The sequence below is a fragment of the Xenopus laevis genome, chromosome 9_10S, assembly GCF_017654675.1.
Source record: "Xenopus laevis strain J_2021 chromosome 9_10S, Xenopus_laevis_v10.1, whole genome shotgun sequence".
Classification (NCBI taxonomy): Eukaryota; Metazoa; Chordata; class Amphibia; order Anura; family Pipidae; genus Xenopus; species Xenopus laevis.
Genome location: NC_054388.1, coordinates 47,317,563 through 47,339,825, shown reverse-complemented (window position 1 = coordinate 47,339,825; position 22,263 = coordinate 47,317,563). Strand labels below are relative to the sequence as shown.

The following is a 22,263-nucleotide window of genomic DNA, read 5'->3' as shown; positions in this document are numbered from 1 at the left end:
TTCAAAGCATGAACTTTCACCCGTTGATAAATACTCTTTTAAAAATCTCCTAGAAATGAATGGAGAGTGGCGGAATTCACCTCTAGAGGACTGTGGCGATCTCTAACTTCACTCTTTGATAAATATACCCCATAGAGTGAACTCACTTCCCACTGCTAACCTCTAGCTAGCCCTGATGGTACTAACATTTCCGTAGGTCTGGCCACTTAGGTCTGGGTGCTACCTCTAGATCTACCTAGGGCAAAAGAGGAAGTGTCTCATCAAGGTTTTGCCTTATGCTGGACTTAGCCCCATATGCAGTGGCGTAACTACCGGGGGAGCAGGGGGTGCGATTGGGCCAGGGCCCGCACCCCCTCAGGACCCCCCGGCACCTTGCGCACCACTCTGTTCTGCGGCCGTACGGAGGGGGGTGGGGCCCGGCTGCACGTCCCGCACCAGGGCCCGCCCCCTCTAGTTACACCTCTGCCCATATGCCGGTTAAACCTGCACCTCACCTTAACTAGCTACATATATAAAATAAATTATTTATTTTACCCCCTTACACACTGGTCACTAATAAAAACCAGTCCAGTCCTAGACCTACAAAATAAAAAAGTAACAAACAAAATATCAGGAAAATACCAAGTGACTAAAACCTCCAATTATGCTGAAGTCTTTCCTAAATAATTCTTCATCCCTGCTATTCTTTATGGACCTGATCCGGCATTAGACATAACTGTCACTATACATTATCCATCAAACAACTATGGACTTGATCCCACCATCTCAGTCTATCACAAGAATATTGCATTATGGACCTGGTCACCCCATTTTATATCCAGCAGAACTATATGGACCAATCTCCAAATTCTTTACCCAGTAGAACTATATGGACCAATCTCCCAATTCTCTACCCAGTTGAACTATATATACAAATCTCCCAATTCTCTACATAATATAACTTTATGAACCAATCTCCAAATTCTCTTCCCAGTAGAACTATATGGACCAATCTCCCAATTCTTTACCCAGTAGAAGTATGTGGATCAATCTCCCCATTCTCTATCCAGCAGAATTATATGGACCAATCCCCCAATTCTCTATCCAGCAGAACTATATAGAGCTGAGCTCTCTATTCTTTATTCGGCAGACACTAGACACTGATGTTACAAACAAGCAGCTCGGAAGCTCCCTTTTTTGTTGGGGTGAAGTATTTTCTGTTAATGCTCATTTCCAAGTGACAATTTGCTCTGCAGGAAGCTCATTAAGACACTCATTAGTGCTCTCTGATTCACTGCAAGAGTCACTTATTGGGAACCTGGGACGGCAGCTGGAGATGAGCCTGAGCGAATGGATCTGTTAATAACACTAATGGGGTGGCATTTGCTCCTCCTGCAGAAAGGACAGAGACGGATCAGATCTGTCAGCGCCTCCGCTCACAAAGAGAAAGTTCTGAGAAAGACAAGGGGTATTTATGGACTGGGCCCAGCCTGGTGCAACTCTCTGGAAGGTCCCAGCAGATGAATTATTTATGGAAAGGAGTATTATGTGTGGCGTTATTCTCCTCGCCAGTGGAAATAAATTGCAGAGCGCTCTTTGCAGTGTGATGAGTTTGGAGCCAGGGATAGCGGGTGAGCTCCTCATTATAACCAGGCCCATTAATAACGGTGCACTCGCTGGGAACACACATTGGCCATTATTACAGCTGCTAAATTAACACTTCTGCTTGTGTCTTATTTATACAATACAATCATCTCTTTAACCCCTTCGTAGCTGCACAATCTCATAGATATATACCAGGAAGCACTGGGAGGCAATTGAGTAACCAGAAGTACTTATAGTAAACTCTCCATAGAGCCCCAAACTTAGGGGAAACCATTGTGTTAGAGTAAATACTAAAATATTTACCCTTTTGGGCCCTCTGTGGTCCCCCCCCCTTGTTTCATTAACCTCTTGTCTTAACCAGTAGCTTAAGTACCATACAGCAAACATTGCTGCTGCAGGGGAGAGGCTAGGGATATAGGTGGCCTGGACAGTCAAGGGGTCTGCTGTATGATTCCAACACTGCACCCACCTATCTGCCCGCTGTATGGAAACTAGCAACATGGGGGCCCGGAAGGGTAGACAGCTCAGGGTGCAGAGGGGCCAGTGTACATTAGTCAGGAACCCAAATGGCCCTTCTACACTGAGCCCCCAAACCTTGGAGATAACGATCTGTATCGGACATACCAGCAATATACTTTAAGAAGCAGATTTTGAGAACTAAATAATCTCAGACATGCCAGTAACACTATTGTAGGAATTTTTGCACTGTAGTAACTCCAGACCCTGATGTAACTACCATACAGTAAATTCTAGCCATGGGGTTTGTCATATAATTACCCCTTTTTCCACCTTTCCATATACCGCAAGCAGGTGGTGGACAAGCAAAGAGATGGGGGAGGGGTAGTTAAGATAAGGGCAGCCACTCACTACAGACATGGAAAAACCACCACTGTAGCAAATGGACTTGTAACATTACATTAGTCTCCGACATGTCATTAAACGCACTGGAAGGAATAGACTCTGCACACTGGATTAACCTCAAACAAGCCAGCACTATTCTGATGGAAAAGGATTTTGTGTATTGCATTAAACATATACTTGCCAACAATACATTATAGAATTTAAATTTTTGTACACTGCATTAATCCCAGACATGCCTCTAATGCCACTGTAAGAAATGTGTATTTCATAAGCCAGAGACGTGTTAGGACTACCCAGATGTCAGTACTCAATCTGAACATTGCATTGAAGCCAACCATTCCAGTATCAGGCCTGTAGAAAATGAGCATAGGATTGACACCAGACATTTAAGTAAGACTCTTGTACCTTCCCTTGGGAATTGGTTTAACCCCAATACATGGCAGTTATAGTAATCAACTCTGTGCAAAGCATTACATACAGACATGACTGTCGTAGTAAATGGATGCTGTACATTGAATTAAGACCAGACTCTCTAGCAATACACTGACACTCAATTACTTGTACCCATGAGCCATGTTGAAAGTGTTGAGGAGCCACACAAGCATGAAAAACATTTCCTGGGAGGGCACACTATACCAGAGGGACAAGTTAAGTTGGAGCCCATGATTAAGGGAGTCTTTCCCGAAACACAATGTAGACTCTCCGCCTGTTGCAATAAATATTTCTTATCCTATTATCCTGAGTGCCGCCTGATTTATGTACTGAGTGGACTTAAGTTAGATGTAACCCAATATGTCACTGGCCTGGCTGAGATGTGGATCCCAACCAGCTACTCTAGGCCATGCAATGTCCACATAATGTCCCACTCTGCAACAATACTGGACCAAAATCCAGCAGCACTTGTCTAAATTAGTATCCAGTCAGCAACGTGTTTGCTTAATATAGGCATCAAAGAAGTGGTAATAACACAATGTAGACAGGGGAGATCCTGGCCCCCCTCCCCCAGAAATTCGCTCTTAAAGTACCAGGAGCAGCATTTTTGCTGCCCCTGGTACCTAGTGGGGCGCTGCCGTCTGAGGCAACAGCCTCAACTCGCCTCATTGGCGAAGCACCCCTGAATGTAGACCATTAGTAGCAAAATCCCTATTCCAAGCCAGACGGTTGATAACACTCAACTGGAAAAGGAATTTGCCCCCCACAGTAGCAGACTGGCACCAAGCGGTCACAGCAGTGTGTAACGGGGGAGGAATAATACTAACCAGAAAGGGTCTCTTCAGGAAAACTGGGAAAGCTGGCAGAAATGGCTTGATACTAAGGTAGAATAGTTAAAACAAGCAGTATACTGAAAATGTGCAATAAATCATAATGTAGATCTGTGCAAGGGAACTGTAAGATATAATGAAAACTCTGCCATGTAAGCTCTGAGATGTATAACAGAAACCCAATGCATTGTATTACATGTACAGGGGCCCCAGGAGGTACAGGTGTAGAATATAATGGTGAATAAAATATGGCGTCATGTTGTTGGTCATGGTCTTGTGCATATGCAACATAATCAAAAAAGGAATTCATTGCATATGGGAGTGTGTTGTTTGTATCACTACAGTATGTGTGTATGCATGATTCACAGTGTTTGTGTGCATGTGAGAGAGTATAACTGTGTGTGCTTATGTGAGTGCGTGTGTTGGAAATAAGCTAAGTTCTACGTGTACACGGTATCTGTAGAAATCCCAAGATCAAAGGAGTCGGATCATCAAAGAGTTGAAGTAAAACAAGAAAAAGCAGAAATTCTTTATAGTTCTGAAGGAAAGAAAATCAGGCCCTAATTCATATACAAGTTCAATAAATATTGGTAAAACAAGTCAACCTAAAGACATTTTGCGGCCTGAAAAATAATTTGCTGTGGGACCCAGTAAACATATATATCTTTATCATAGTAAATGCTACACACCTCCCCACACACAAATATATAGCCATATGCCCAAAAATCCTAGTGGTTCTCAAGTTTATATTCACATGTTTATACACTGGATTAACCAGAGACATGCCGACAACACCAATAGATCGGTGTTTTGGAGATAGTTGTCTCAGGGTATGCTTGAATTTAGGGATTTGGTAATATCAGGATGGGTAAGAGAAAGGGATGGATTTGAATGATATCCTAGTACACAAGGGAATAGGGTGATTTTGGGGGTCAGTAATATGATAGTAAACAAGGGGTTTCTGCCCACACAAGAAGTTGCTATAATGTTGCACTGAATTTCTTCTCTTTATTGTGTATCTAACAGAGTTATCTGTCAGTATATCTATTGATTCCCTGGGAATACTCCGATGTTTCTCTTGCTCAGCGTTTTGTGCTTTAAGATGATTTTCTTTCCTTCAGAACTATAAAGAATTTCTGCTTTTTCTTGTTTTATTTCAACTCTTTGATGATCCGACTCCTCTGCTCCTGGGTTTTCTACAGATACCGTGTACTCATAGAACTTAGCTTGTTTCCAACACACATACACACACTCACATAAGCACGCACAGTTACACTCTCTCACATGTACACAAACACTGTGAATCATGCATACACACATAGTGATACAAACAACACACTCCCATATGCAATGAATATTTTATTCACCATTATATTCTACACCATTATATTCTACACAACCGCATCCCCTTGGGGCCCTCCGGATGCTGGCGTCGATGCACAGGGGGATGCAGGGGGGCCGGCTGCACCTGGGGCCACCCCTCCTTATTTCCATTACTGGGTTAAGGCATTGTAATATCAGGGTACAGGGGGGTGGGTGGGGTAGGTATATCCAACAGGGAAACTTTTACCTTTCAATGTATAGTAAGCAGAACTGCGCAGGGGGCAATATTTAGTTTGCTGGGCCCTATGCCGAGTAGTATCCTCCAAACTATAATAATCAGAGTGGACTGGAATGGCCCAGTACAAGAGCTTGTAGGGCCCTTTCCAATGTGTAATGATCAGAGCTGAGTCTGGGTAGAAAAGAAACAGAAATGTTGGAGTTTTACTTTGTAGAACTGCAAGGACAGACTCCCAATCCATTATCGGAATAGCTACATATGTAGCTGCAGAATATTGCTATATTAGCAGATAGAAGGTGTCGCTGCTGTAAAAGCTCCATTTACAAGAAAATTGTAATAGTGCAATTCCATTAACAAGTACAATTTAGAGGAGTCATTAATAGCTGGTACAGCTTGTGTTCATGTGGGAATGGAATCTTTAATGCTGCGGGCGCACAAGATGTGAGAGTTTCTCTTTAATACAAGAACTGGTACAACTGGCAGGAGAGAAAAGGGCACAATCATTGGTACCCCCCCCCCCACACACACACACTATGTCATTCATTTCAGAAACAAGATGTGGAGAAGGTTCCTGAGCTGATTGTACTGATTCCTACTCACTGCTTCCAAATGGGTATTCTGGGGACATTTGGGTCAAGACAAAATGCCCCAGTGGATACTCAGGATAACAATTGGAAGGAAAATAATTGATCTTAAAATCAGTGGGCCCCAGTGGAAACGTGTCTGGGGACTCTATTGAGCCCTACTCATCAATATCCTTATCCCCTGCCATACAATTGCACATTGGCCTCTTTAAACTGCAGCCTTCCTATGTTTGAGTGAGTCTAGTGAGCCCCCCTGTGATTTGCAATACAGATGATTCATTTATGATCCTACTTATTACAGACTGGATTTGGCACACTCAGGCAGTATGTAAGTGTTGGGCAAACTCAGGAAATATGTAAGTGTCTGCCAAACTTAGGCAGTATGTAAGTGTTGGACAAACTCAGGCAGTATGTATGTGCAAGGCACACTCAGGCAGTATGTAAGTGTCGGGTACATTCAAGCAGTATGACTATGAAGATTTTCATTCATCCAGGTCATGGTATATCTAGTATAGGTAAATCTAAAAACAACTGGATTTGCTGAGTAATCAATGAAGACGTTTCACTACTCATCCCAGCAGCTTCTTCAGTTCAACTGACTGGTGGGAAGTTCTCGGCATATAAACTCTTCCACTAATCCAATCACAATGGGACATTGTAACTCTTCAAAGAGGTGACATCTGAAATTCACAGAGGTGTTGATTCTGTGTAGTTACTGTGATAGAATTATCCAATGTGTTATGCAACTCCTAGAAACAGGTGTTACTTGTGAGAGTTGCATGAATGGATGTGTGAAGTGTTCTGAAACCGCCGGGGTACAAATGTTAGAACAGCATTGTATATAGCAGACAGGTGGTGTCAAAGGCTCTGTTCAGGGATGGTTTCTCCACCAGTTCAAACCAGCGGTCTTCTTTAACCGAGATTTGGACCTTGCTATCTTCAAAGGAGTGTCCCTTGTCTTTTAGGTGTAGAAATACAGCTGAGTTTTGCCCTGTAGCGTTCGCCCTCCTATGCTGAGCCATTTGCTTGGAGAGCAGTTGTTTTGTCTCCCCAATGTATAGATCTGTGCACTCCTCGCTACACTGGACTCCGCATACCACATTGCTTTGTTTTTCTTTTGGTGTTGGATCCTTTGGGTGTACCAGTTTTTGTCTCAGTGTGTTGCTAGGTTTGAAAAAGTGTAAAGATTGAACAGCACCATCAATTCTTGAGTCGTTTAAAAAGCCTTTATTTGTGCTTTTGTGGGCATCACCGCAACGTTTCAGGCCATGCGGCCTTTTATCAAGCTATGAAAGGCCTGAAACATTGCGGTGATGCCCACAAAAGCACAAATAAAGGCTTTTTAAACGACTCAAGAATTGATGGTGCTGTTCAATCTTTACACTGAATTGTTTGCCAATGGGAAGTGGCCATTGCAGAACGTGCACCATCCCTAAAGAATATTGAGAATCCGTGTGCTGATTACTTTTTCTTCGCTAGGTTTGAAAAACACAGGGACGTGGTGTTTGTTAAAAATCCTCCTGAGTTTCTCTGACACTCCAGCTACATATGGGATAACTATGTTTCGCCTACTATGTGTCTCCGGGCGGTTATTTCTATTGGTGTTCCTATTGGGCTTGGTTGCTGCTGTTTTGACAAAGGCCCAGTCTGGGTAGCCACACGCTTTCAAAGCTCCTCTAAGATGTTTTTGCTCTTTGTCTTTGGACTCTGTATCAGTTGCCACACATTCCGCCCTGTGGTGCAGAGTTCTAATGACACCCAGTTTGTGTTCCAGTGGATGGTGGGAATCAAACAGCAGATATTGATCCGTATGAGTGGGTTTCCTGTATACTTCCGTCTTCAAGTTACCCCCCTCTTGGATGCATATCAAACAGTCCAAAAAGGCAAGTTTGCTCTTGTGGACATTTTCCCTTGTGAACTTGATGTTATTGTCCACTGAGTTAATATGTTCTGTAAAGGCCGCCACTTCATTGGATCTGATTTTAACCCAAGTGTCATCCACATACCTGAACCAGTGACTCAATGTAGTTCCCTGGAAAGTAAGTAAGGCCTTCCTTTTCACTTCCTCCATGTACAGGTTTGCTACAATAGGAGAGACTGGAGAACCCATTGCACAGCCATGTTTCTGTCTATAAAAAGGTTCTTGTACATGAAGTATGTGGTATTAAGGCACAAATCTAGCAACAAACATACTTGGTTGGGACTGAGCTTCGTTCTGCTGCTGAGGGTGTTATCTTGTTGCAGTCGATTTCTTATAGTCTCAATTGCCTCTGTCGTAGGTATACATGTGACATTGAAGTGACATTATATGATACCATTGTTTCTTCTGCCTCTAGTGTAACACCGTGAATCTTGGTTACAAACTTTTTGGCATTCTGGATATGATGCACTGTATTGCCTACCAACAGGGCTAAGATGTTAGCCGAGAATTTGCAATGCCCTGTATGTCACTGAATTTATGCTGCTGACAATGGGTCTTAGTGGAACATATTAACTCAGTGGACAATAACATCAAGTTCACAAGGGAAGATGTCCACGAGAACAAACTTGCCTTTTTGAACTGTTTGATATGCATCCAAGACGGGGGTAACTTGAAGACGGAAGTATACAGGAAACCCACTCATATGGATTCAAGCAGTATGTAAGTGTAGGGCACACTCAGGAAATATGTAAGTGTCGGGCAAACTCAGGCAGTATATACGTGCAAGGCACACTCAGGCAGTATGTGAGTGTCGGGTACATTCAAGCAGTATGTAACTGTAGGGCACACTCAGGAAATATGTAAGTGTTGGCACACTCAGGCAGGATGTAGGTGTCTGGCAGACTCAGGCAGTATGTGTTGGTCAAATTTAGGCAGTTTGTGTTGAACACACTCAGACAGTATGTAAGTGTCAGGCATACTCAAACAGTATGTAAGTATAGGGCACACTCAGGCAGTATGCCTCAGGCACACTCAGGCAGTAGGTGTCAGGTACACTCAGACAGTATGTAAGTGTCAGGCACACTAAAACAGTATTTATGTGTAGGGCAAACTCAGGCAAAACGTGTCAAGCACGCTCAGGCAGTATGTGTCAGGCACACCCAGGCAGTATGTAAGTGTATTGCACACTCAGGCAGAATGTGTCATTGGGAAGGGGTTGACTGTGCCCCATGCCTCTATTCTTGTTTGCTTGCAGCAGATCTATGTGGGTTTGGAGGGCAATGTCACACATGAAAGCCTCCCTGTAACGAACATACCTGGTGGTCTAGGGGGGGGACGACAGGGACGCCTGTCGCCCCCTCGGCGGGGACGCCCGCCTCGACGAGCGGCTCTGTAGGCCGCAGGTGCCGGCGTTCTAGGGCGCGCGCGTCACGCTCTGGATTTTCTTAAAGGCGCAGGCGCGCTGACGTAGTGACATCAGCGCGCAAGGGCGCGCAATTCAAACACTATTTAAAGCCCATTTGGGCTGTGGGACTTTGCCCGTGATAGGATTTCGTTCCTGGTGCTTTCTGAGCTTTTGCTGTATTCTGAATCTGTTTGATCCCTGTTTTGACCCCTGCCTGGCTATTTTGACTATTCTGAATTCTGGATCCTGACCTTGCCTGCTTTCGACTACTCTACTGTTTAACCCTTCGATTGATCACCCGGTTTTGACCCTTTTGCCTGTTTGACGATTCTTGTTATCTGCCTGCCTCGACCCAGCCTGTCTGACGATTCTGTTGCCTGTCCCATTTGTACCGTGACATTCGGCCCAAAAGACTCTGCTACCTGCCGTGCCCCTCTGCTAGCCAGAACATCTTGCCTTGTACCCCTCGTTAAGTCCAGGTGGCACCCAAGTAAGCTGAGGGCTCCTCCCGAAGCCCAACGGTGGTCACACTACTGGTGAAGCCGAGCCGAGACCAGGGTACTTGGCACCTGTTCTGGTATTGGGTGCCGGCCGTGACATTATCACGGGCCATGGAGGACGAAAGTCACGACGAAGCTGCTGCCGCTGCTGCTCCTCCAACTACCACCGAAGTGCTTCTTACTACACTGTTACAGCGCTTGGAGGATCATGAACAGAAGCAAAATTACCTCCTACAGGGTTTTCACAATCTAACCCGACAGCTGGAGGGTACGCAAGCTTCGCAGCAGCAATCTGTTCCTGTTCCAACACCTTCTGTGAGTTCCTCTGCCAATTGGGGTAACTCATCAAAACCCCATGAACCAAAAATTGTGTTCCCCCGAAAGGTTCAGTGGGGATCGCACTAAATTTTTTGTTTTCAAAGAGGCATGTAAGCTGTACCTTAGTTTCTTTCCTCATTCTTTCCCATCTGACGAGGAGAAAGTAAGGTTCATAATGACCCTGCTTTTGGGTGACCCCCAAATTTGGGCTCTCAGGCTGCCTTCCTCAGACCCTGCTCGTTATTCCCTAGACACTTTCTTTAACAGCATGGCCATTCTCTACGATGACCCGGATCGTGCATCGTCTGCCGATAATGCGATTCGTAAGTTGCGCCAAGGGAAAAGGGATGTGGAGGTGTATTGCACCGAATTCCGCCGGTGGGCAGTGGAAACTGGGTGGAATGATTTGGCTCTTAGGAGTCAATTCCGTTTGGGGTTATCCGATTCTGTAAAGGATAGTCTGGTTAATTTTCCCCTACCTTCTATTCTGGACGACCTCATGTCCTTCGCCATCCAGGTAGATAGAAGACAAAGGGAAAGAAGGGGTGAAAGGAGTACAAACTTCTCTGGGGTTATTAATTTAAGATCCAATGTGGTGACCAATGTAAAATCTCCTAACCTCTTTGTGCCTCTGCCTCAGGAGGAGCCTATGCAATTAGGCATATCCCACCTAACTCCTGAGGAAAAGGCACGCAGGCCTTCCATGGGTCTCTGTGTGTACTGTGGAGAGAAGGGACATTTTCTGAACCAATGTTCTAAGAGGCCGGGAAACTCCGAAACCTAAATGGAGAAGGGGAGCTCCATTTGGGTGCAGGAGTTTCCTCTCCCCAATCTGCCTCTAAGGTTTTGTTACCAGTTAAACTAACTTGGCCTACGGGCTCTGTTAAACTGTCCGCATTTGTGGACTCAGGGGCGGAGGGTAATTTTCTGGATACTGCTTTTGCAGCTAAATTCTGTATCCCTGTAGTTCCTCTAAGTGCGCCCATGAGAATAATGGCTGTGGACAGAAGACCCTTAGGGTCAGGTGTAATCTCTAAAGAGACGGTAACTCTTTCCTTGTGTGTTAATAATTTGCATTGTGAGGAGATAGGTTTTTACCTCATAGAGGGTGCTTCCTCTCCTCTTATTTTGGGGTTACCGTGGCTCCAGAGGCATAACCCTCTGATTGACTGGGTCTCCAGGGAGGTGGTTCAGTGGGGTACTATGTGTAATGGAGTATGTGTTCCCTCTGTAGTAGCAACTACCTCGCTTGAAGGGTTACCTGCTGCATATGCAGAATTCGCTGATGTCTTCTCTAAAAAGGCAGCAGAAACCTTACCCCCACACCGGCAGTATGACTGCCCAATTGATCTGGTTCCTGGATCTACTCCTCCTCGTGGTAGAACCTATCCTCTTTCATTGCCTGAAGCCCAGGCAATGAAAGAGTATATAAAGGAAAATCTAGAAAGGGGTTTCATCAGACCTTCTAGTTCCCCTGCGGGGGCGGGCTTCTTTTTTGTTGGGAAAAAAGATGGTGGTCTTCGCCCCTGTATTGATTATAGGGGGCTCAATAGGATCACCATAAAAAACCGCTACCCTCTCCCTTTAATTTCTGAACTCTTTGATCAGGTCAAAGATGCTAAAATCTTTTCCAAGCTTGATCTTAGGGGGGCTTATAATCTGATCTGTATTAGGGAGGGTAATGAGTGGAAGACTGCATTTAACACCAGGGATGGCCACTACGAGTATCTCGTTATGCCTTTCAGCCTCTGTAACGCCCCCGCAGTGTTTCAGGAGTTTGTTAATGACATCTTCCGGGACCTGCTGGGGATCTTCGTAGTGGTCTACCTAGACGATATTCGGATTTTTTCCTCTAACCTGAAAGAACATCAAAATCATGTTCGTGAAGTCTTACGGAGGCTAAGGGGAAATAATCTTTATGCGAAACTAGAGAAATGTACTTTTGGGGTTCCTTCTGTTCAGTTTTTGGGGTTTAACATTTCCAGCAAGGGTCTAGAAATGGATCCAGGCAAGGTGAGAGCAGTCCTGGATTGGACCCAACCCCTTTCGTTACGTGCAACCCAAAGATTTCTTGGTTTTGCTAATTGTTACCATCAATTTATCAAAAAAATTTCCCTCATTGTGGCCCCCATCACTAATCTAACTAAAAAGGGCGCTGACCCCAGTATGTGGCCTCCTGAGGCCGTTCAAGCTTTTGAATTCCTCAAAAAGGAATTCAGCTCTGCCCCAATCCTTCGTCACCCCGACACTGCGCTTCCTTTTATTGTGGAGGTTGACGCCTCTGAGGTGGGTGCTGGGGCAGTCCTTTCTCAAAGGCACCCGACTACCAACAAGTTACATCCCTGTGCTTTCTTCTCCAGGAAGTTTTCACCTGCGGCGGTGAATTATGATATAGGTAACAGGGAGTTGCTGGCAGTCAAATGGGCCTTTGAGGAATGGCGGCACCTCCTGGAGGGTGCAAAACATCTGGTGACGGTCTATACTGACCACAAAAATCTGTTGTATATAGAGTCTGCTAAACGCCTTAATCCAAGGCAGGCTAGGTGGGCTCTATTTTTCACAAGGTTTAATTTTTCTTTGACTTTCAGGCCTGGGACTAAAAATACCAAGGCGGATGCACTCTCTAGGAGTTTTGAAGCAATTTCCCCTGACTCTAGTGAGTGTACTCCCATCATTCCCAGGGAAATAATTGTTGCAACCTTGGAGTCTGACCTCTCTTCCTTGTTGTCCCCTTTACAGTCATCTGCTCCTGCTGAAACCCCATCTGGTAGATGGTTCGTTCCTGAGGAGCTTAGGGAACAAGTGTTAAGAGAGGTTCATGATTCTAAAGTGGCAGGTCATCCAGGTATTACTAAAACCATTTCTCTTTTATTCCGTCATGTCTGGTGGTCTTCCTTCAAACAGGATACTAAAACATTTGTCATTTCCTGTCCAGTCTGCCAGAGGTCTAAGTCATCTCATCATCTGTCCCAGGGTCTATTAAACCCCTTACCCGTTCCAGAGAAACCATGGTCTCACATTTCCATGGATTTTATTGTGGAGTTGCCTCCTTCTCAGGGTAAGACAGTGATTTGGGTGGTGGTCGATAAGTTCAGTAAAATGGCTCATTTTATTCCTCTTCCACATCTCCCTTCTGCTAAAACCCTGGCTGACTTATTCATTACCCATATTTTTAAGTTTCATGGTTTTCCTGAGAATATTGTTTCTGACAGGGGGGTTCAGTTTGTTTCCAGATTTTGGCGTGCTTTCTGTTCCTTGGTGGGTACTGAATTGTCTTTTTCCTCTGCCTATCACCCTCAAACTAACGGTCAAACCGAAAGGGTGAACCAGTCCCTTGAGCAGTATCTCAGATGCTATGTGTCCGATAACCAGTCCACATGGTCCGAACTGCTACCCTGGGCGGAATTTGCATACAATAATGCTACCCATTCTTCCTCTGGAGAGTCCCCTTTCTTTGTTGTCTATGGTTTGCACCCCAAAGCGTTTTCTTTTTCTGACTCTAATTCCCCTGTACCCTCTGCCAATTCTTCTGTCCTGAAATTTTCCGAAATTTGGTCTCAAGTTCATAATTCTTTATCCGCAGCTTCCCTAGCTCAGAAAAGGGCTGCTGACAAATCCCGTAGGGAAGCACCCCAGTACAAGGTGGGAGATTTAGTATGGTTGTCGACAAAGAATATCAAGTTGAAGGTTCCCTCTCCTAAACTGGGTCCTAGATTCATTGGTCCATACCCCATCATTGCAGTAATTAATCCATCCTCTGTCCGTCTTCAGTTACCTCCTAATTTCAGAATTTCTAATTCCTTCCATGTCTCTCTTTTGAAGCCTGCTAATAATTCTCGTCATCTGTCTGTTCCTCCCCCAGTGCTGGTTGAAGGTCAGCCTGAGTATGAGATCCAGGAGTTCCTCGACTCCCGCCTCGTGAGGGGTAAGTTACAATATCTTACCAGGTGGAAGGGCTTCGGTCCTGAGGAGAACTCTTGGGTCTCAGTTGATGACATCAAGGCTGATCGCCTCAGGAGACAATACCATGCTAGGTTTCCCGGTAAGCCTGGGGGTCCAGTGGCCCCCCCTAGAGGGGGGGGTAATGTAACGAACATACCTGGTGGTCTAGGGGGGGGGACGACAGGGACGCCTGTCGCCCCCTCGGCGGGGACGCTCGCCTCGACCAGCGGCTCTGTAGGCTGCAGGCGCCGGCGTTCTAGGGCACGCGCGGCGCGCTCTGGATTTTCTTAAAGGCGCAGGCACGCTGACGTAGTGACATCAGCGCGCAAGGACGCGCAATTCAAACACTATTTAAAGCCCATTTGGGCTGTGGGACTTTGCCCGTGATAGGATTTCGTTCCTGGTGCTTTCTGAGCTTTTGCTGTATTCTGAATCTGTTTGATCCCTGTTTTGACCCCTGCCTGGCTATTTTGACTATTCTGAATTATGGATCCTGACCTTGCCTGCTTTCGACTACTCTACTGTTTAACCCTTCGATTGATCACCCGGTTTTGACCCTTTTGCCTGTTTGACGATTCTTGTTATCTGCCTGCCTCGACCCAGCCTGTCTGACGATTCTGTTGCCTGTCCCATTTGTACCGTGACATTCGGCCCAAAAGACTCTGCTACCTGCCGTGCCCCTCTGCTAGCCAGAACATCTTGCCTTGTACCCCTCGTTAAGTCCAGGTGGCACCCAAGTAAGCTGAGGGCTCCTCCCGAAGCCCAACGGTGGTCACACTACTGGTGAAGCCGAGCCGAGACCAGGGTACTTGGCACCTGTTCTGGTATTGGGTGCCGGCCATGACACTCCCATTCTGCTCTCTGGCTGCAATTTATTCCTCTGGTTGGATTCTGACTATGGAGAAATGCCCAAAAGCTCTGCAGCATAACTCCCTCCCATTTTCATATTACCCCATTGGGCTTATTGAAGGCCCTGTTTCAATTTAAAGGAAAGATTTTAACCAACAGCAGTTACTCCTTATGGGGAAGAGAGTTGTGTAAGACTTAAAGGGTTTAAAGATTTTTGCGTCTCTGTACAAAGTCCTGTTTAAATATACAGCTGCCGTACAATAGCCAGACGTGGGTCCCATTACACCCGTTCTCTTTCCTTTCTCTGCTATTTTCCTGGGAAGCGAGGGGCTTATTATACTCATCTCCTTTGCTTTCATTTACGGTGTCAGTTGAGGTTGCAAAGGGAACCCTAATGAGGTTGCAAAGGGAGTACCTAATGGCCAGTGTTAGTTCCCATTTCATCTGTGCCCCCTGTACTCTGCACTGTGCACCCAATGTAGTAGAGATATTGGGGTATTTTATCAAAGAGTGAAGTTAGAGATGGCCACAGTCCTCTAGCGTGAAATTCCGCCTCTCTCCATTAATTTCTATGGGATTTTGAAAGGCATATTTATCAAACTATGAACTTTCACTTTCACCTATTGATAAATACTAGAAATGAATAGAGGGTGGCAGAATTTCACTCTAGAGGACTGTGGTTATCTCTAGAAGAAGTGCTGTGCAGATAGTAGATGGTGTGTATATTTCACCAATTATGAAAAATTGCATGCACTAGCTCCATGGGGAAATGTGCGTTATTGTATTTAGTAAATGCTACACTTTGTCAGTTTTAGAAATCTAAATAAAGGGTACCTGGAGTGAATGGAGGGAGAGTAGGAAGGGTCCTCCATTCTAGATACATTCAATATACTGACCAGCCAGGTAGCTGCTTAATTAGCATGCAGTTGTGCAGGAGAGGCCTGATCCCTGGTAAATAGGGTTTCAGTTGGAGAGTCTGTCTATCTGTGCCTGCGGAAGTAGGAGCTGCAAATATGTGGGAGAACCTGTTGGAAATTCTGTGAGTTTTTCCTAAATCTGTATTTTGTTTGTAGGGGTTGGGCACTAGGCCTCACCCTTTAAACAGAGGGTTGTTTTCTGTATCAGATAGCACCAAGTTGGCCTAGGTTTTGTTATTTTCTGTTTTTGTTTTCCTGAACTGATTGTGGGTCAGTTGTACCCTGTCACTTTGTGGGTGTCTGAGCAAGAGTGAGTCCGGTCTGCCCCAGAAGACCAACTCCTACAAAAAAATATATATATATTAATATATATATATAATTTAGAGTGTATTAAAGTCACACATTGATCACTTCATTAAAGATTCTTTCCATCAGTTGTACTGGCTTTTGGGTATTTTTTTTAGTAAGGGTAGATATTTAAAATAGCTCTTAGTACCAATGTAAAAGGCAAAATATGATAACATGTATAGTTAGTTTGGCCACTAGATGGCAGTGCGTACTAAATTGAGCTGTGAAGTTATAAAGTTATTGGTACTGAAAAGTGAATAAAGAAAACAGGAACAGGAACAGGAAAAACGGTCGTGATTCTGGCAGTGATAGAGGAAGAGACAGCAGTCAATGTTAGAGAAAGTTGAGGTGAAAGGATTGTGCCATGCCGCCATTTACCTGTTATGACAATAAATGGAACTGTTTATGAGAAAGTCTTCCATACCTCGTGTCTCAGGCTTTCACCAAGCCTATTGCCATCTTGGAGTCAGGAAGCAATCTTTCTGGAGAAGGTTTTTTTTGTCTTCCTATGAATCAGCTAGCAGTTAAGCAGGTTTCACTTAGACAAAAAAGACTGACCGTGAAGGGCAAGTGTCTTTTTTCAACTTAAGTTACTCTGCAAGTTACTATTACTACTATTTATTGTTCAGCACTACAGAATATGTTGGCGCTTTATAAATGCGTGATAATAATGTGTAAATGTTAATGCACAGTTACAGTTTATTTCATCATCTTTAATGTGCAAAACTTTGGATCCCAATTAAGTATTTTGTAACCCCCATTGGCACAGCTAATTACAGCATGCCTTTTGTATGCCGCTAGGAGCCTCTAACTTCATGTTGTAGGGATTTGTGCCCACTCTTCCTGCAGAATCTTTCTAATTCCCAGATGTCCTTGGGCCAGTTCTTTGCATGTTGAACATCAACCCATTTAATGTTCCCAATAATGTTTACATCAGGGGCCTGTGAGGCCAAACCTTCAGTTTGCTTTTCTTCCAGTAGCATTTTGAGTAGGTTTAGGATCATTAAGGGTCATGGATGTATTTAGCACATAAGCACTTGAGGGCCTGTGACTATGGCAGCAGCCTACATGATGTCTATATGGTAAAAAAATACACAACTTCTCCTGCTGCTGGATACTTACTTATTAAAACTGGTGGGGGGTAGGGGGATCCCTGTTGCGGTGTTGGGCAGAAGGGGTGCTCATAGGTCTTGTGATTAGGGCAGCAACGGATAAATACTCTTCTGTTTAGGGTCATTGTCTTGTTGTAGAAGTTGGATTCCCTTTTCAGCTTCTTGGCTGTCTGCTTCACACTGGCATTGGGCAGAACGTTTTGTAATATTTAGTGGGATTCATTTTCTTTCCTTCCATGTAATGGTGCAACCCCACTTCTATGTCAGCCAAACCTACCTGCAGCTCCTTTGCACTCATAAGAGACTTTAGAGGTCATTTACAACCCCTGGGGTTGTTGCTCTCTGCACGGAGCACAGGATGCAGCTCAGCCCTGTCTTTACTGCCTGTTTAGTTCTTGGCTCCTATGGATGCTGCCTGCACCTCCTCCTGCTCCTATCGTGCACCTCAAAATGGGGTGCAAGGCAGGGGCAGGTAGGTGATGATAAGGGAGGATGCCTACATGCCTCTCCCTCACAAATAAAGTACAAATATAGTCAGCACTGTATTAGGGAAAGGAGCCATATGTTTCCATGCTCTCTGAAATGGAGTACAGAGGCCTGCAACTATTTACACAATATCCCAGTGGGAAAAGTGCAAACATATAGCCTTTTTTGACTTTGCTCACTGCATGGGGAATTGTAAAGAAAGGAGGTTCCATGGTATGGAGGGGAAAAGGTTGGTACAGAGAGAGCTGGGAAGCAGTAGGAATTCTCTCCATGAAGTGGCTGTGCTGGCAGATGCTCTCAGCCTTCCACTCATTTCCTAACCCCCAAGTGGCAACTTTGGAATCATACAGTACCAAGTCCCCCAAATCACAGGAGCACCGGTTCTTCTGCCCTGCTAAATGCCATTCCTTGTCTAGGGTATACAAGATACTATACTTACTATCCTTTAGCTGAAAACTGCCTAGGGTGTTTAAATGGATGCTTAACCTTTAAATCTTGGGAATAATTGGCATCATCAGATATTCCATAATGACCCCAGCAAATTACATGGACCCTGGGACTGTGATACTTGGGTAAATCACCTGCTTCGTAAAAGGCACTACCTACGCTGGCATAGATTTATGATATTGCTCTGTACAAGCTATGAGCAAACATAGGAAGCTGTTATTGTTGAATGGGGGTTAAATGCTTAAACTTGCTCCTCAATTCATTTGAATATAAATTGTCGAAAAGCCCCTCATGCACTTTCATGATAATCATCAAGTGATAAAGAAGCTCAGTCACCCCCTGAGTCATTGCCCTAAAGGCCCAGAGGAGGCTATGGGAGAAGATAATGAAGGTTGAGGCCACTCACATATAGAAATAATGGGGATGTACAGGGAGAGAGCTACAATCAGGTGATTACTGTTACTCATTACTACCTTACTCGGTACTACCTTACTCTGTTTAACTCAGACTAATTGGACTTTTGCCTCGTAGCTTTTTAGTCTGTTGCTCTGCTGTGTTGGCTCCAATCTGCTCATGTAAATGGAGGGTTTTGTACTCCCAGCGATGCGCACTGCACAAACATAAATTCAGTTCAAGTATCGGGTACATTATGTTAAAGTCTGATCTCACATCTCGTGCTCTGAGCCTTGATGTTGCGGTTCGGTATCTGCAGCTCAGAACACAAAGCCGTGAATCCTCTGACACATTTTTCCTTCCCAAGTTGAAAGGATGAGAAGGAAAGTGTTTTCTTCCTCGTTAAGAGAAACAATTCAGTGGGAAGAGGCGGCCGGGGGGGGGGGGCAACCTTAGATGAGCTCCCAAGGACACCAACTGCTCATTTGTCTCCCTGCTTAATCACAGCCAAACACCAACGTCTCTTTAACTAGCGACTGTGGGTTGGAAGTGCCAGATAAACAACCCCCTCTCCAGTACTGCCCCGCTGCAGATTTGTAGAGTCACAAACCCCCAATTCATTGCCTTATCACATTAACGCTGTAAATTGACTCTCCCAGATATACACTGTAACAGATATCCAATAAATTGTGTTCCCCAGAAACACACGGCAACAGACATCCCAATAAATTGTGTCCCCCAGAAATGCATTGCAATGGACCCCAATAAATGGTGTCCCCAGAAACACATTGCAACAGACCCCCAATAAATTGTGTCCCCAGAAACACACTGCAACAGACCCCCAATAAATTGTGTCCCATTGAAACACAATGTAGCAGACCCTTAATTAATTGTGTCCAACAGAAACACATTGCAATGGACCCCCAATAAATTGTGTCCCCAGAAACACACTGCAACTGACCCATAATAAATTGTCTCTTCATATACACAGATCTCCAATAAACTGTGTTCCCCAGAAACACACTGACCCCCGGTATATTATGTCCCCCAGAAACACACTGTAACACCCCCCAATAAATTGTGTCCCCAAAAACAATGATTGCTCTCCACACACTCTCTCAACACTGGGCACATTTGCACCTGTACATTAGTTCCTAGCAACCCGTAATTCACTTTTTTTTTTTCGTTAGCTTCCAGTAGACCAGTTAATTGATCAGTGCCCAGGTGCAAATTTGCCCAGTGTTGAGCCCCTTAGGCTCATAATTCTGTACATAAGCAACGTTAGCAAGAAGTTATGAGAGAGTTGTCTGATGGTGGCTTGTTCCTCTAACAGAGCAGCTTGGGACCTTCTCTCTGATTGACTTTCTGATTTTACAGAGTAACTGGATTTCGCATTGTGCGTGTTTTTAAGCCAATGCTGCATTTTCCTAGAATTCCAGCACAATTGTGGGAAAACACTAAGCTGCGCCCATGACAACTTGCAATTGATGCACCAATATGAAAGCCAAATAGCGTCTGATCTGGAGATTCATTCACGAATAGTTTCTACAAGGATCTGTGTTAGAATGGCATCACCTCTGGTATGCAGTGTTTATAGCTGCACTAGTCTTGGCATAATCTGTTGTGGCTATTGATAGAACTGGCTAGGCTACTGTATTGGCACCATGTGCAGACTGCCACTAATTCTGCCCTTGTGTCAGTATGTGCATGTCATTCCTCAGTGCCAGCTGGGCATCACTGGAGGGGGAGGACGTGGGTATATAAATATAAGAGGCAATTTATTTTTATGCGAGAAGTGGGGGTGGGACAGGGACAGGTGACAGAGTTCAGGGACCTTAAATCATGGGATTGTCCAGTTTATGTGTCAGGAATCCATGATACTGTGGGTAATAGTCAAGTGTGGCCAGTGTCTGCCAGTATATGGTAAGTGCTGTATTACTGAGTCTCTATCTGTATTCAGCCGACCAATTTTGATCCCATGGGTTCATAATAAAGAAATGAGAGCAAAGGGAAGCAGACAATTCTGCATTATTACTGCCAGGCTGAGCCATGGGTAGTGGGAGTTAACCAAGGGGAAACAAAGGGAGAAAGATAGGATCTGTCCCTAATGCTACACTTTAGAATTAACTTCATGTGTATCTGGGAGATCAGCTCGACGCATCCCTCCCTGCAGGAAAGGGGAGAAAGCAGCCGAGCAGTTGGATCAATAAACATATCATTCGGAAAAGCTATTTCTACTCCAGGGCAGATTTTATTACACAGTCTGCAGCCCAGCTTCTTGCTAATGGTACCTTCCCCTTTAAATCTCAGCCTTTGTACATTGCTTCCAAGGTGACCAGAGCTTTATCCCCATTCTGTTCACTTGATTTTCTGTGCATTAATAGGAACCGTTTTTCTGCTGTTACATCACAGAGAAATGAATAGGATTCATGGCGAAGGATGCAAGGTATGCCATCTAATCTACAGAGCTCCCTTGCATCTCAGTCACAGCAATAGGTGTAACAGTAGCTTTAACATAAGCAACTTGTTCATTTTTTCCCCTAGTGCCATACTTACAAAAAACGTTACCCTGTCTCTGCCACCAGAAATAAGAGTTGCAGTGGGCATGTGGTGCTGCTAATAAGGAAGAGACAAGCTTGAAAGCTTTGTGGAGAACAGGGCTGTCCAACTAATGGTTTATGGGTTGGATGTGGCCAAGATATTGTAAGACTAGGGCCACATGATACAAATCTCGGCCTGCAGAGAAATGCAGGTTTATAATCTGCTGCCCTGCTGCTCCTCTTCTTCTGTGCTGCCTGCACTCGCAATCATTACCTCCGCTCATCATTACCTCCGCTCCTGGTAAAGATTTCGGCACCAAAAGGTGAGATTTTGCATTTTGACTGAAACTGCTCCTGCTGTGCAGCAGAAGAGACCCCAGCCTAACTGCTCCCACCTGCCCAAGACCAACTCTGACTTCTCTGTAGCTTTATCAGCATAATTTCTTCCTGACATATGGTTATAGAGAGCAAGCAGCCCACTACATGAAGTTGGGCAGGACTGGTGCACCAGGTTAAAGGAGCTGCTCCATATAACAATACAAACATATAATAATGTGTCATTTCTATTTCCTATAGCGCCTTCTTGCTTTACCTTTTGTCATGTTCTGAATGGACCTCCAGCCTCTCAAAGTGTTTCCCTCTCTCCTTTGTTACAGGGCTCATTGTTGGAACACTCGCCCTCTGCTGGTTGCCTAATCAAGTCCTCCGCATCATGGCAGCCAGCACTCCAAAATACGAATGGTCTGTCAAGTACTTCCACATCTACATGACACTACTCCCAGTAGCAGATACTTTCTTCTACCTGAGCTCTGTGGTTAACCCCCTTTTATACAACATCTCTTCCAAGCAATTCCGAGCCGTCTTCATGCAAGTCCTGCGTTGCCACCTCACCATTGAACATGTCAACAAGGAAAGGCTTTTAAGAGCCCATCAAATCTCGGCCAAAAACAGCACCAGCTCAAAGCGCCCCCTCATCCTCATGTCTATAAGAAGGAGCCTCTCTGGAAGGAAGACTAAAGAGAAGACATTTAGTACTTTCCAAACTGCCAGTGCCTGTAACATACCACTAAGTAGCCAGGAAGCCAGTGAGGCCGAAAGGGAAATGAAGGTGCAAAGGAGCGGCAGTAAAACATCGACACAAAATGGTCTGTGTGAGAGTGAAATCTGAGCTGAAATAATAACAATAAAATACACAGGGAACCATAATGCAACAGAAGGGCAGAATCAGAAGTT

General features: G+C 44.8%; 1 protein-coding gene across 1 annotated transcript in view; it reads left to right on the top strand.

The window, feature by feature from the left end:
* Positions 1 to 22,230, top strand: part of LOC108702235 (G-protein coupled receptor 39) — a 44,963-nt gene extending 22,733 nt beyond the window's left edge. Inside the window, exon 2 of the mRNA XM_041578507.1 lies at positions 21,687 to 22,230. Coding sequence (XP_041434441.1) covers positions 21,687 to 22,198 — 512 coding nt within the window. The 3' untranslated portion in view covers positions 22,199 to 22,230. The remainder of the gene's footprint in view (positions 1 to 21,686) is intronic.
* Positions 22,231 to 22,263: the final 33 nt, after the last annotated feature.